This window comes from Saccostrea cucullata, unplaced genomic scaffold (assembly GCF_032062105.1).
Source record: "Saccostrea cucullata isolate Sc308-1 unplaced genomic scaffold, CSIRO_AGI_Scuc_v1 ctg2853, whole genome shotgun sequence".
NCBI lineage: Eukaryota > Metazoa > Mollusca > Bivalvia > Ostreida > Ostreidae > Saccostrea > Saccostrea cuccullata.
This window is the reverse complement of record NW_026918408.1, coordinates 91,558-107,894: the sequence shown is the minus strand read 5'-3', so window position 1 is coordinate 107,894 and position 16,337 is coordinate 91,558. Positions and strand designations below refer to the sequence as shown.

The window sequence follows — 16,337 nt, the reverse complement described above, 5'->3', positions numbered from 1 at the left end:
AAAAAAATCCTCGGGATTCACGATATCAAAAAACGTAATTTTTGAATCAAAAACTCGAATTCTTGATATCAAAGAATTGATTTCAAAGATGCGCCGGGTTTTTTTAATATATATTTGAGGTTTTTCTGATATAAAAAAGAAATTCTTGATATTAATTAATTTGAATTCTTGATATCAAAAAATATTTTTTGATATCAAAAAATCATTTTCTGAATTCAAAAATTTGAATTCTTAATAACAAAAAAAAAAAAAAAAATTATATCAGAAATTCGAATTTGTGATATCAGAGAATGAATGACATATTTTTTTAATATCAAGAATTTGATTATTTGATATAAAGAACTCTCGATTTTTTTTTAATATCAAAAATTACTTTTTCTGATATCATAAAATCCCGAAGATTTATGATGTCACAAAATCATTTTTTTACATCAAGAATTCGAATTCCTGATATCAAAAAATCTTCGGAATTTATGATACCAAAAAATCTTTGGGATTTTATGATGTAAAAACCCAATACTTCAATTACGGGGACATAAAAAAAGATGTGTTTGTGAAACACGGATGCTCCCCGTATAACATGCCAAATGCAAATTTTATATATTGGTACCAAAAGTAGGGTATTCTCATTGGAAATACAATTGTGAAATGGTAAAGTAAGCCAAGGTTTATTTTTTTCATAAGTACAGAAATCTTCTAGGTCAAGGTAATTGGTATCCTATAAAAGGCCTTGCCACAATAAATACACATGTAAAGTATGGAAGCTCTAGCCTCTACCGTTCAGAAGTTATTGCGAAGGTTAAAATTTTTAAAAAGTAGGTCAAACTTCAAGGTCAAGGTTGAAGGGTGGCAATCAAATGAAAGGTCTTGTCACAGGGATTAAATGTGAAAAGTATGAAAGCACTAGCCCTAACCCTTTAAAAGGAATAGTCAAGGTTTTGGTTTTAATAGTAGGTCAAACTCGAAGTTCAAGGACAAAAGTTCAATTTTTTTAGTATCCAATGAAGGGTCATCTCAGAAGGATTACATAAGTGAAGTATAAGGTCACTTGCCCTTAGCGTTAAAAAGTTATGGCAAAGGTTATAGATTTTTCATAAGTACAAAATCTCCATGGTCAAAGTCAAAAGGTCACATAGAATACATATGTAAAGTATGGAAGCCCTAGCCCCAACCGTTCAGAAATTATAGCCAAGGTTAATTTTTTTAAAAGTAGATCAAACTCCAAGATCAAAGTCAAAGGGTCAAAAGTCTTGCCATAACATGAAAGACTTTGTCACAAGAATTAAATATGTAAAATGTGAAAGTATTAGCTATAACCCTTTGAAAGTTACGGTCAAGGTTTGCTTTTTGAAAGAAAATCAAACTCAAAGGTCAAGGTCAAAAGGTCAAGGTTGTTGGTATCCAACGAAAGGTCTTGCCACAAGAAGTACATATATGAGGTATAAATGTCCTGGTTACTACTATTCCAGAGACAGGCCAAAGTAAAAGTTAGAAAATTTTGTGTTTAAGTGGGTCAAACTCCAAGGTCAAGGTCAAAAGGTCAAATTTAGTGGTACCTAAATAAAGGTCTTGTCACAAGGAATACATGTGAAATATTAAAATCATAGCTCTACTAAATCTAAAGTTATGGGCAAGGTTAAATTTTAAGCGGCTTAACAGACAGACAGAGAGACAGACGGACGGACACGACAAAAACTATATACCCCAGAAACTTCGTTTACGGGGGCAACAAAAAGAAAAGCCTTTTTATGGGGGTGAGGTGGGGTGATAATGCTTCATACTTTACTCTACATTCCAACTTAACACAGATCCGCGTTTTCGAGGGTGTGTGTTTTTTAGATGAGGGCAAGGTTACGGGCATTCTGGGAAAACTTCATGGTCTAGCTCTCTGGGAAAACGACCATAGATAGACTGTACGATAACAATATCGTTGTGTCATTAATATCTGCTTGATTATGAAGTTTAACGTAAACTACATAAGAAAAACTTGCCAAGATTCTAGACATCTAGCTTGCGAGTAACTGCATGTAACTCAACTATTATTCGCGATCGAGTGTCACGACTTACTTTAAGTCACGAATATTAATCGCCGCGAACAATTTAATTTGCTTTGTTTTATGTACAGTGTTTCCTTATTTGTAGAAATTTTAAACTGCATGACCAATCGCGAAAAATAGTTGGTATACAGTATACTATCTTCCTGGATATATTGCCGTAAACCTCATAAAAAAAAACTTTTATTTCCTTTCTTCGCCAAGACAAAAAAAGCGTTTGTTAAAATGCAGCTCCACATTGATATATTTTAATTCTCTATATTACACTTCACAAAAAATTATAACTCTATTCACTATCACACTCCAGACTCATTAAACATTTAAGAATTCAACAAAATTAATTAGTTGACCACGAGTCTTTCTTTGAGTGTTTAAAAATTGTTATGGCGCTAGATCACCAATTTTCTTTTTATGCGCCCGAATCGAAAGATCCGAGGCGTATATTGTTTTTGTCCTGTCTGGCTGTTTGTCTGCAAACTTTATCCATAACCTTTGAACAATGAATAGTAAAGACTTCATATTTGGTATGCATACTTCCATCGTCGGAAGCCCTCGGGTGATCTCGTCTTTACTTATCACCCGTGGGCAAACTCGCCGAAAAATCGTCGTATGTAATTAAATATGCATGGGTCATTTGATTGGCCGCATCACAGAGTCGCGATGCAAAACAACGAATCACCGTTCACGTTACGTTTGCATATTCGGCAATGCCAAAAACATGAAAAACACATTCCGTAGTTAACACAGCTGATAAATCCACGCACCAGTGCATTTTGCAGTTAGAAAGAGGTACTCCATAATAATATCTGACAGATATTAATGTAAGTGACCTGTACGAATTGACTTTTATTGTTTTAAATCAAACTTCGCACATTTTAACGAGCGTCAAAATATTTACCATAAATAGCAAAATAATAAACGTATTTTTCAAAATTGAAGAGTTCCAACCTTCTGATTGGTTGACTTAAAACAACAAATTAGCATATTTTACGGCGATATTTCAGCTAGTTTGCCCACGGGTGCAATAAGTAAAGACGAGATCACCCGTGGGTTTCCGACGATAGCATACTCCAATAATCAACTTCTTTCTAATAATACCAAGGTCAATGACCTTGTGACCTTGACAGTGACCTATCCCTAACAAAAAAATACTATAGTTAATTATAGTTTACTATAAATAACTATAGTAAATCAAAGTGTCAAAGTTTTCGCCAGTTTTTCAAAGTGTAAAAGTTTTTGCCAAAGTTTTCAAAATGTCAAAGTTTTGAATAAAGTTTTTCAAAGTATCAAAGTTTTCGATAAATTTTTTCAAAGTGTCAAAGTTTTTCAATTTTTGATAAAGTTTTTCAAGGTATCAAAGTTTTCGAAAACGTTTTTCAAAGTGTCCAAGTTATTGATCAAGTTTTTCAAAGTGTCAAAGTTTACGCCAAAGTTTTTCAAAGTGTCAGTTTTCGTCAAAGTTTTTCAAAGTATCTATGTTTTCGAAAACGTTTTTCAAAGTGTCAGATTTTTAATAACGTGTTTTAAAAGTATCAAAGTTTTCGTCAAAGTTTTTCAAAGTGTCAAAGTTTTCGTCAAACTTTTTCAAAGTGTCAAAGTTATCATTATAGTTAACTATAGTAAACTATAGTTAACTATAGTGCTTTTTTGTTATGGATATGCTTTAAATAGCTTTTTCGAACTTTGTTGCCACCGGGCGCATATTGTTTCACAAATTTATCTTCATTTAAAGATAAACTTGTTTTAAATTATGTTATGATATTCAATTCACATTTTCGTAGAGGTAGGCTGAACCCGATCATAAACTTTTCTGTGTGACAGTTATGATAAAAAAAAATGCACAGACAGGCGGTCTTTATTCCTGTTTACTGCATTAGGAATTAGTTATATGTGACTGCAAATTACCGGGCAGTCGGACTAATGGGCTCTCGGACTATCGGACCGTCGGACTACTGGGCCGTCGGACTATCGGACCGTCGGACTACTGGGCTGTCGGACTATCGGACCGTCGGACTGTTGGGCTGTCGGACTATCGGACCGTCGGAATACTGGGCGGTCACCGATTAATCAGCTTAGAAACCCTGTGTCTGAATCCTTACCATATGTGTCATTTTGGAAACACCGGGGTTTTGGGACTAACCTACAGTACCTGAGGGAGTTCACCTACCTACAAAATCATGCAGTACCGATCCAGTACCTATGGTCAATGGTCAATCAAAGATGCGGTGGTCAACACTTGCAGGAGGCTAAGGCTAGTATAAATTAATTTGAAGTTTGGTATAATGATATACAAGATATATGAGCATAAATCATGGAAATGAATAGATGCATATGTATAGGACAAGAGTCAAATATCTAGTAAGATATTTAGAAATATGTCTGTTCTAAACATTCAAGTAGATCTATTAAAAAAAAATATATATATATATATATCTTTCTTTAAGATATATATAACTTCATGAAAACCTGCAGAACATAATGTCAAAATTTTCCATGCTAATGTCTCAAAGTTATTGTTTGCAGGGTAAACTTACAGTATACATATGTCAAAATTTTCCATGTTAATTTATGCTGTATTAAAGTTATTGGTTTGCAATGTGAACTAGCAGTATACATGGTGTCAAAGTTTTCCATGTTACAGTCTCAAAGTTATTGGTTTGCAATGTGAACTAGCAGTATACATGATGTCAAAGTTTTCCATGTTACTGTCTCAAAGTTATTGGTTCGCAATGTAAACTAGCAGCATACATGATGTCAAAGTTTTCCATGTTGCTGTATCAAAGTTAATTATTGGTTTGCAATGTGAACTAGCAGTACGCATGATGTCAAAGTTTTCCATGTTACTGTCTCAAAGTTATTGGTTTGCAATGTGAACTAGCAGTATACATGATGTCAAAGTTTTCCATGTTGCTGTATCAAAGTTATTGGTTCGCAATTTGAACTAACAGTATACATGATGTCAAAGTTTTCCATGTTACTGTCTCAAAGTTATTGGTTTGCAATGTGAACTAACAGTATACATGATGTCAAAGTTTTCCATGTTACTGTCTCAAAGTTATTGGTTCGCAATGTAAACTAGCAGCATACATGATGTCAAAGTTTTCCATGTTGCTGTATTAAAGTTATTAGTTCGCTATGTGAACTTGCAGTATACATGATGTCAAAGTTTTCCATGTTGCTGTATCAAAGTTGGTTCTCAGTGAGTACTGGGTAATTCATGAGGCTGTCTCAAGGTATAACTAAACTGATATCTATTCAATACAAGATCAAAAGCAAGGCATGGTTTTTTTTTCTTTTATAAAGACTTGATTTATCAGTAAAATGTAACAGTTATGAAGCCACTGTTGTTGAAATCTTCATCATTTTATTATCAAAGTATGCAGTTATGAAAGGTCATTACCTAAAATGTTGGTGATACCTTTCATCATAACAGCAGAAAATACATGAAGTAGATCGCTTAAAATATAAAGTCATAAATTATATTCTAGATAGAATTCTTTCAGCTTCAATCATGCCAAAGAGACGGCCAGCCACAGACGAAACCTGGAGAAGATGAAAGAGTCTAAAAAAATCAGAGTGAAGTGTCAAAACTGGTGGAGTATCCATCCGTGCAGATTGATAATGAAAACAAGCAGACAAAATTCTAAAGTAACAAGGTAGTGGCGGAACCCCCTTAAGATGCTACAAGCAACATATCAGAAATACTCAATCAGTTATTAAGTTCAGGCGAGCCAGCAACCCCAAAAATAGCATATCGACATTGATGGGATTCCGCTCGGTGCAACAGTAGCACAACGCATAAAACAAAAAATCTGGGAAGATCAGTATTTAGATTTGCGTGTGCTGCTGCAGCAACGAGAGGATCCAGTATCTTGGGGGGTCTTCGACTTCCAACACCAGTCAACCCAAATGAATTAAGTGAATTTATAGTTCATTATGATAGATCTCTTTCAACTTAATTAGTGCAGGGTTTTAAATAGGATTTTCGCTTGGGTTGTGTTGCAGACCCCATCATATCCAATATGCTGAGTAATCATAAATCAGCAAGGGAGCACCCAAATATTATCAATGATCACATAGAAACAGGTCTGCAAAAGGGAATTGATGGACCATTACCTGCACCCCCATTAGATCACTTTGTTGTATCACCCCTACTGCGGCCCTTAACTTAGTGTCAAAAGGTAATTCAAATAATTTCGGAATAATTCATGACCTGTTTTTTCCAAAAGACCAGTCTGTGAATGCCAACATCCAAAAGAGTTCTCTGCTGTACACTGTGATTGGATTGTTAATGTTGGAAGTTTGGTTAAAAAATTTGGTCAATATATTTTAAGAGCAAAGTCTGACATCAAAAAGGCCTATAGAATAGTTCCAATTCACCCTCTAGATCACCGTCTATTAGGTTTTCATTGGGAAAATTCATTTTTTAATATTATGATATATGGTAACCAATGGAAGCAAGTAGCAGTTGTCATATTTTGAAGCATTAAGTTATGCACTACAGTGGACAATGGAAATATTTTTAAAGCAGCAGGGGTCTCTCATATCCTCGACGATTTTTTTTTTGTGGGCCCACCAAATTCATCAAAGTGTAGGTATGTTCTAGCCAGTATTTATTCTCATGTAGGCAAATTGGGGCTCCTTTTAAGATGCAATAAACACAGACACCTACACCTAAAATAATTATCTATTGTTTAGAAGTAGATATTGGAATAATGAAATACAGACATCCATATGAAAAAATTTTAAAAAGTGCAAAAAGGTCTCATTGAAAGAATTACAGTCAGAACATGAGTCTTCTTTACTTCGCATGTGGGGTAGCTAGTAGTACCTGGTAGAGCCTTTTTAAGGCGTTTAATCAATCTCACTTGTTGTTTTGATGATTTTAAACGATATGCTAAGATAGAGGGGAAGCGAGAGCTGACTTAGCTACCTGGTCATATTTCCTGGTCATATACCATAAATCATTTTCATGGAAAATCTGTCTTCCTGAATAAAGAATTGATGTCCTCAGAATATCTAAATTTGCAAACTGATGCCGCAGGGTCACACAGTTTTGCTGTAGTTTTGGGTTCAAAATGGTTTGCGGATAGATGACCTGATGCCCTTATACAATGTCAAATATGCATCAAAGAACTTTTTCCAATTGTTATTGCATTTAGAGTTATGTGGGCACAAGCTTCAAAACAAAAAACAAAGAAAAAAAGACTTTTCTTATTTGACAATAAGGCAGTAGTAGAGGTCATAAATAAAAAAATCATCTGGTGAACATAACCTCATGAAATTATTATGTCGGCTGGAACTAGTGGCAATACAGCGCAATATTCACTTTAGAGCTAACCATACTCGAACATTATTCACCAAGCACATTGGCATCACATGTTTCGGCCTTTTAATTTTTCAAAAAATTTTGAATTTGCCAGACCCATCCATCTAAGAATATTTTTTTGGTTCAGAAATTGTTAAAAAGGTGTCCAAAATCATGCCAAATAACAGCCTCAAGACTCCAAATAACGAGGGAAATTCCAAGGAAATTCCTACAAAAGTTATGGAAGCTATACGTCTTGCAAGCTCTACTTGGAATAACCGAATTCTTTTAAGAGCATAGATTGGGAGAATTATTTGTCAGGACACTGCAATCTATGAATCAAGTGTTTTTAAGGTCAAACATACATTTTGAAATTGGGAAAGGAAAATTGAAAATGTCACACACAAAAACTAGCAATCTGGTCAGTCAGTTACCATCTACCTAGAGGCCCAGTCCGAAAAAGATCTCTGTCCTGTGTTTCCCCTTTTTGAGAAAATGTGCCAATTTAAACATTCAAAGGGGACCCCTTTTTTAATTTATTGATGGCACTCCAGTTTCACAGTCATTTGTTTCAAAACATTTAGGTGCAAGTATTACATTCATGGGTTTGAATAAAAAATTTACAAAGGTTATGCTTTTTGTATTGGGGCAGCAACTCATGCAGCTAGGTTGGGTTCCTCGAAAAATGCAATTCAACGTATGGGTAGATGGAAATCTGATGCAGTCAAGAGATATTTAAGTGCAGGATCCTTTACTCTTTCTCTCCAGTAGTTTGGTTTTTTTTTTGTTTTTTTTTTGTCCACAATTCATTGAATTGATAAGGTATAGTCTACCACCCTCTCCTAATGATAACAGTACAGCACAAAACATCTGCTTATAAAGGTCGTCCTGCAATCAATTTTGTATGAGTTAAATTAATCTTGTCATCTTCATGTAGGCTGTCCCTTAATTAACTATAAATGGGTCAGATTATGCCTGTCAGGTTCATGTAGGTATACCTGTTGTCCTAAGATAAGCTTTCAATGGGTCAGATTATGCTGGTTGTGGTCTTGTAGGTTTCCCCAGATAAGCTGTAAATGGGTCAGATTATGTCTGACATGTTCATGTAGGTTGTCCCCAGATAAGCTGTAAATGGGTCAGATTATGTCTGACATGTTCATGTAGGTTGTCCCCAGATAAGCTGTAAATGGGTCAGATTATGTCTGACATGTTCATGTAGGTTGTCCCTAGATAAGCTGTAAATGGGTCAGTTTATGTCTTACATGTTCGTGTAAGTTGTCCCAAGATAAGCTGTAAATGGGTCAGATTATGTCTGACATGTTCATGAAGGTTGTCCTTAGGTCAGATTAAGATGGTTCAGATGGGGTCTGTCATCCCCTTCCCCCTACAATTTATTACCATTGAGTTACTTTCAGTCATCTGCAATGGATGATTAGAGAGTAAATAACAAATTGGAGCATGAAATAAAGGACTCGGGCATTTGGAATGTTTACTGCAAATCATTTGTATAGACTAATTTACTGTTTGCAATGTTATTAATTAATTGTAATTAACCATTGCTGATATGTTGTTTTATTACATAAATACAAATATTTTAAACCTTTGTACTAGAAATATTGTTTATCATTTATCATGATTTATATAAATGCAATCAAAATGTGGTAAGTTACAGGGGTTGCTGGCCATCATTTATTATTCAGAGCGAGAATCTTTTCTTTAACATATATATTAAGATTATTAAGGTTTTTCTCCTATGTTGTCCATGTACGTGGGTTGTTTCCCTTGGGTGGCGGAAAATCCAATGTAGTTGGATTTTTGGTGGCCTATTGTTTGTTGCCACCTTATTTTTCAGCTTAAATGTTTGATATATTTGCGTTTTTTGAGTATTGTCATGATGTTATTTTAAGCTTTGGGAGATCCATAACAAGGTGTAGATACAAATTGTAGAAAGTCATAGGATCTCCCAAATTTCATGTGTTTCATTTGTGTCATTAATAAATGACATATTTACAACAATACTCATTCTTGGTTTTCATTCAATCTGAAAAATAACAGAGCTGCGGGAAACTTGGTTTTAAATTTGCACTATTATTATATGGAAGGCATAATAGTATTTATTCAGTTGTTATCAAAATAACAATTAAATGTCAATATCTCTTGTTTGATTTATCTTTGAATAATGTAAGTGACAGATAATTAAGATTTGAAACGTCTGTAATGAAATGAAAACAACTACATTTATTATATCTGTGAAATATCTTCAAGAGTGTAAAAAATTATTTTTACATGTTCCTTTGCTATTAAGATGTTAAATTCAATCATTTTCAGAAAAGAAATCAACAATTTATATTTGAATATTGAAGGTCATTTTTCATGCTTCTGTCACTTTCTGATTTATTTTTGGAACTCTATAGGACAAAACTCTTGTTTTAGATTACAAGAGTTAACTTCGACATTCTTTACCAGGTAAGAGTATTTCAGCTTTTAACCCTAATTCAGACTGTCAATTGATCAAAGCAATTACCAAATCACCTGTAATTGATAGTGGACACATGTACTGTATATACAGGTATCGTAATGCGAGTTCATTACGTAATAATCGTCTATGAAAGGAGGTGTGAACTATTAATTAGCCTTAAGTACTCTGCCTTGGAACACACTAATTATTCTAATGAGTTAAAAGGACAGTTAAAATGATATTGGTCAATCACAAGGGACACAGGGGTGCTTGTCAGAGGCAAAGGGGCGCGCTGATTAGAGGGCGGGGCGCAGCACCCCTCCTTTTCTCCCTAGCTGAAACACTTGAAAACAGTTTGAACTAATTTCTTCTCAAATGCACCAGAAAAAATCATTCTGCTTAATTAATAATCAATTATTTAAAAAAAAAAAATTAAGAAAATTGTTACTTTGACAAATATTACCCTTTTCTCAAACAATAGACATCCAAAATTATGGCTAAAAAGAAATCCGACGTTTTTCAGGCTTTTTTAGTATTTTGATATTTTACGTTCGCGGAAAACGTCAGAACCGGCGACATTAGTATTGCCATTACAAAAACTAGAAATTTGGCCGTCTCCAAGCAGAGTTGATTTTTCAATGCATGCGAACCGATCGAGATGAATCAATAGCACATTGTTTTAAGTACTCATTAATATTGATGAAAAGAAAACGACACTCTACATTTCGATACAGAACTTGCAAGATTTTAAAAAGCACGAAATCAAGACAAATCTCGTTTTTTCATCTGATTGTACATTTTATCAATGAACCATTAAAACGATATTTGTGATTAATAAAAGTATTTGCTATTGATAACTTGTTAGTTTTACATTCAATTCGGTTCGCAAATATCTAGAATCAATCTGAGAAGCCGTCTTCGGTTGGAGGCGGCGAATTCCCAGTTTTCGAAGTGTCATTTTTTTCTGTAATGCATGTAATTGATGTATTTTCAGCTTCTTTGTTTTCAATGATCTTTCATCACAATGTTTAAAAAGGAACGACATGCTAGGGTTTTATACATGTTTCCCTTTCATTATGTACTTTTCACATTTCATTTTGCGGTACAAATCGAATTTCTGTAGCCTGGTCGGTGAGAAATCTCTAAGACATCTGCTTTTCTAATCAAAAATGCATATCAAACTTGCAAACTTTAAAAAACATAATTTATCCCATGTTTACCCCCTTTGTCCCTTTGATATGACTCACTGGATATTTTTTATATTTTTACATTCGCTGTGTTCTTCTACTAAGCCAACTGTGAAATTGTTTTTAAAGTCATTTTTGTGTAGACTCACGCGTAGAAATATACACGGAGAAACGTGCCTTAACGTGACGTCACAATGAGGCTACAGCGACGTTAGTAAAAATGCAGCGAAATAGGACAGCGAGAAATTAAAATATTGAGTATATTTTAGTTGCTTCCAAACATGTAAAATGTTAATATAAGGAATGTTTTTCAGTTTAGTGTGAATTATTAGTGTGTGAATTACATAGACTTGCACGTAGGCATATTTTTCATGAAACGCTAGCGCTTCATGAAATATGCCTACGTGACAAGTCTGTGTGATTCACACACCAATAACTCACACAAAACTTAAAAACATCCCTTAAATATCCCACATTTCAGTGCAGTTATGACGTCACAATGTCTTTTGTGTTAGCGTGTTGAAGTAAAATAAAGAAGAGTCCTATTAGAAATCAGTGTAAAATATTAGTTGTGAAGTATTACATGTAAACATGGGATAAACAGAATCTCCAATTATTTGTGGGTGGATTTTACTTTTATCCAACTCGTTGTGTGTTTTTATCCCCTATCCAAGGCTCGGGGATAAAAAACACACAACTCCTTGGATAAAACTCATATCCAGCTACAAACCATGGGTGATCCTATATTTATATCATTAAACTATGATCAAAATATGAAGTGTTTTATTTTCTGAAGTTTCATACTTTCTTTTGGTAAAGTATGTACACATATAATAGTTACAGATTTCCAACATCTGATTTACAGACTTTTTTCCAAATTCTTTGTTTTTTATATTCAAATGTAGGTTTCTATTAAATTTATAAACGTGAACCAATCTTCATTGATAAGTGTTGATTAAGCATAAAATAATCGAATTATTTCAATTATATCAAAGCTGCCTTTATACAACTAAACAGACAGAGACATACAGTCGGACAGAGGTGGAGATCTGACTAATGTTACTTTTCTTCTGCTACAGCGTGAAAATCCAGGTGGCAGCTCTCATGTTTATGACGAAATCAAACATGTTCATGTAGATGTAAGTTATGCATGTATAATTAAAAATAATCAACACTTAATCATCGGTTTAAAAATTAAACTCTTTCACTACGAATATAAGTACCTTCTACAATTAAAAACCTTTGTTCACATAATGCAGCTATCATTATAAATGTACATAGAGGATCTTACTAAATTCACGGAAAAATGAGCAATCGTTGATGACGATTGAATAGCATTCAAGGACTAAAACATGTATGGAACATCGCGAAATAGAGGAGACTACTCCACCTTTTTTTTTAAATTATTAGCACATTTAGTTCATTCTGTTCCATTATTTTGGATGACATAATTTGTCTCTATTTTTTTCGGGGGGAGGGGCTTTAACTCCTTAGGAGCTCTGTAACACAATCAATTGTTACGGTTATAAATATTATACCCATAGCACAGTGTAACATGCAAGTGTAAGAGTGAATTTTTCCACGGCTAGATATATGATATTATACATGTAGCAATATATAATATCAAAATTTGACAGGAAAATGATAAATATATGAAACGATCTTCTTATATTTTTCAGACATCACGGGGAGACAGTTATTCTGTAGTGGCTGCCATAGACTTTGGTACTACATACAGCGGATATGCGTACATGTTTACAAAGGATTCGAACAGTTCGAGCTATTCAGAACCCCCAATTTATTCACCAATTCATTCACCAAGGTGGCCTGGCAATGGAACAATGTCAAACAGAGTACCTACAGCAGTTTTGTTTGGACCAGATGGATCATTCCTCAAGTTTGGATACGAAGCCAATACATACATGCAAGATAATCCAAATGATGAGGATCTCGAGAAGTTTTATTTTTTTCAGGATTTCAAAATGCTGCTTTATCAAAGAAAGGTATTTGTTTAATATTAATTATTGTTTTAATTACAGAGTAGAGTGTAAATGATATTTGTGTGAATTAAGTTATTTTTTTATGTGAAAAGAACAAAAGATCTAAATTTCAAAACAGGTGTAGCTAGCAAAATTTTCCATGAAATAGTTGTCTAATCCCTTTTTTGTAATTTTCACATTTTGAAACAGTATTAAAATGCTGTCTTTTTAGAAACATTCGCTGCAAATTGTATACAACAATTAATATTGAATTATAAAATCCAGATGTGCAGTCCTTATGTTATTGTTAAATGCAAATATGCTTTTCTTTTCTAGGACTTATCACTGAATACGCAAATTCCAGATATTACGGGTCGGAAAACTTTACCAGCTATCATCGTTTTCTCAAGTGTAATTGAGTTCTTCTCAAATCATCTAATGTCAAACTTGACCCATCATTTTGGATCATCATTTATTGAGAAAAAAGAAATATTTTGGGTATTAACTGTGCCAGCCATTTGGAGTCTGAGAGCTAAATGCTTCATGCGAGAGGCGGCTGAAAAGGTATGTTATGAGTTTCCATTTCACATATTATTGTTAAACTTTAAATGTGTTATCCTCATGTTGTTGAGATAATTTTTGTTTTTTGTGAAGAATGATTCATAGTAAATTCAATAGGCCGGTATACCCGCCAATCAACTATCTATTGCACTAGAACCAGAAGCAGCCAGTGTGTTATGTCGCGAAAAAGGAGCGTATGTTTTATCAAATGACAGAATTGGAGCCGGACAGAAAACTCTCCAACCTCTCGAAGACAATTCAACATATCTCGTTGTAGATATGGGAGGTAATAAAAACTATATTTTATCTAGAAAAAATAGACAAATACTCTAAAATTATTTTCAATAGTTCATAGAAATAATGATTTTTACAATTTTTCTTCTTTATTTGTTAAAGTTGAAAATAATTTTGTTTATTGTTAGCATTACTGCTCGCATTTCATTTTAAATATTTTCTTTATAGGTGGTACAGTTGACATAACTCTTCACCATTTGCTTGAAGGAGGAGGACTTCGGGAACTATACAAAGCCAGCGGTGGAGATTTCGGAGGAAACCAGGTCAATAAAAAATATTTGGTATTTCTCGAAAAGTTATTTGGAAAAGATATTCTGGAAGCGGTAAAACAAAAACATCCATCTTGTTGGTTTGAAATGCTTACAAATTTTGAACGCAAAAAGAGAACCATTGGAGAACATAATGATCACGATAGAGTTGTCATCGGTTTTCCCTTTTTATTTGTGGAAGAATACACGAAATCAAAAGATCATGACTTTCAGGAAAGAATAAACCCTCTCTGCTATGGAGAAGACGTAGAAATCAAGAACGATAAATTGTACATAAAAGAGAAAATCTTTAAGTCTTTTTTCGAAGGCTCTCTAGGGAAAATCAAAAATTGTATTGAAACAATTTTAGAACATGGGGGCAATACAGATACTATACTGTTTGTTGGTGGTCTTGCAGAATCACCCTATCTTATTAAAATGCTCAGAGAGCATTTTAGTTATTCAAAGGTTCTTGTACCAGAGGACCCATCTCTCGCAGTCTTGAAGGGAGCTGTGAAGTTTGGACTCAACCCAACAATAATTCGATCAAGAATTTGTCAATACACTTATGGCTTCGCCAAACAAAAACCCTTTATTGATGGCAAAGATGACGAAACAAGGAGAAAAACGTGCTTCGGTAATCGATATTACATAGATGATGTCTTTGATAAACATGTTGAAATAGGGGAAATGCTAGAAGTCGGAAAATTTCAACAACCTAAAGATTATCATCCACTTGACAATGACCAAGTGGTAATAATTCTAGAGCTTTATGCATCCACAGAGAAATATCCAAAATATGTCAACGACCCATCTTGCCACTTAGTTGGTGTCATGAAGCTTGATGTGAAGCCGAGAAATCCTGGAGAAGACGGTACAATTTCAGTTTGCCTCAACTTTAGTGGAACAGAACTAGAGATAGAAGCATGGGAAAAAAGAACTAGAAATATTACCCGCAAAAAGGTCAATTTCTTAGGATAGTTATCTAAAAAAAAGAAAAACACACACGTATATTTTTAACATAAATAAAAAAAAATGAAGTTCAGGTTTAATTTATTCACTTAGCGCTTTCGCCGTTTGGAAATCAGTTTGGCCAATACATACTCTTTAACTGGAAGCGATATTTAGACGATTATTTCATTTTTCTGTAACACAGTAAAGGAAAATTTGCAAGAATTTCATACTATTCTCAAAAATCTGCACCCATCTTTTCAATTTACGTTGTAAAAAAGAGCGGATAAGAACTACCCTTTTTCGATATCCTTATATATAAGAAGAGTCGTAAAATCATAACAGATTTTTACTCCAAGAAAACGCATTCCCACCATAACCTTGCATTTATTTTCTACCATCCGTTAGTTGTTATACGTTACATACCCTTCAATATGGCAAGACGTGTTTAGTATCGTCATAGATGAAACCAGAATGTCTGTCTATAGGAATTGAAAACGTTTTTACTTAGACAAAACATCAATCTTTATTAGACGTCTTTCTTGCAAGGGCCAAGTAAATACAAACTGCAGATATCCGGAGTTATACTAGACTAGGGACCCAGGCAAACGATAAGGAAATCATACTTGTCGTTAAACATAAAACTCTATAGAACAGTGTTTTCCCCTTTTACAAATTAAAAGGAATTATAAATGACCCGAAGAACACTATCCAAGGCCGGCTCCAACCCTCAAAGGGAAGAAACTCCTTACAGAGCCAGGTTTTAGTCAAATGCAGACAAACATACAATAGCCAAATGTATGGACACCCTATATGATGTCCTTATTTAAAACAGGGGAGAGGTTTACATTTAAATGTTGTAAAACATACCGTTAAAGCCAATATACCTGGTATCATGCAAATCTAAAGCTTTTTATGCTGTACAGTGTATGACTTGTACTTCATGTTGGGAAAACTACATTTGACAGACCGGTAACAATCTAGCTGACCGCATCAGAGTCAAAAAGCAACAAATACGGAATTCCTCTGTCATGACTATGCCTTGTAGTGAACATTTGGAGTCATGACCGAATGAAAACTTTTCGATATTTCCATTTAATTTAGGAAGATAATGAAGAATTACTCAGGGCCAAGGAGTATTATTTTGTAAAATCATTCAAACATCAGCTTAATGTAAATTTAAAATGTTGACGTTAAAATAACAGTCTTATTCATTACTATATGTATAAACATGTGTTCTATTCTATATTTATAGCACCCTATTGGCATTTACCTTCAATATATATACTTCTAATAC

The 16,337-nt window shown here is 34.0% G+C and overlaps 1 protein-coding gene across 1 annotated transcript; it reads left to right on the top strand.

Moving 5' to 3' along the window:
- Positions 1 to 9,572: 9,572 nt before the first annotated feature.
- LOC134264719 (heat shock 70 kDa protein 12A-like) lies at positions 9,573 to 16,337 on the top strand. Its single transcript, XM_062746984.1, has 5 exons — positions 9,573 to 12,146; positions 12,687 to 13,010; positions 13,323 to 13,550; positions 13,665 to 13,833; positions 14,010 to 16,337. The coding sequence occupies exons 2-5, from the start codon at positions 12,759 to 12,761 to the stop codon at positions 15,068 to 15,070; spliced, it is 1,710 nt and encodes a 569-aa protein (XP_062602968.1). The 5' UTR covers positions 9,573 to 12,146; positions 12,687 to 12,758; the 3' UTR covers positions 15,071 to 16,337.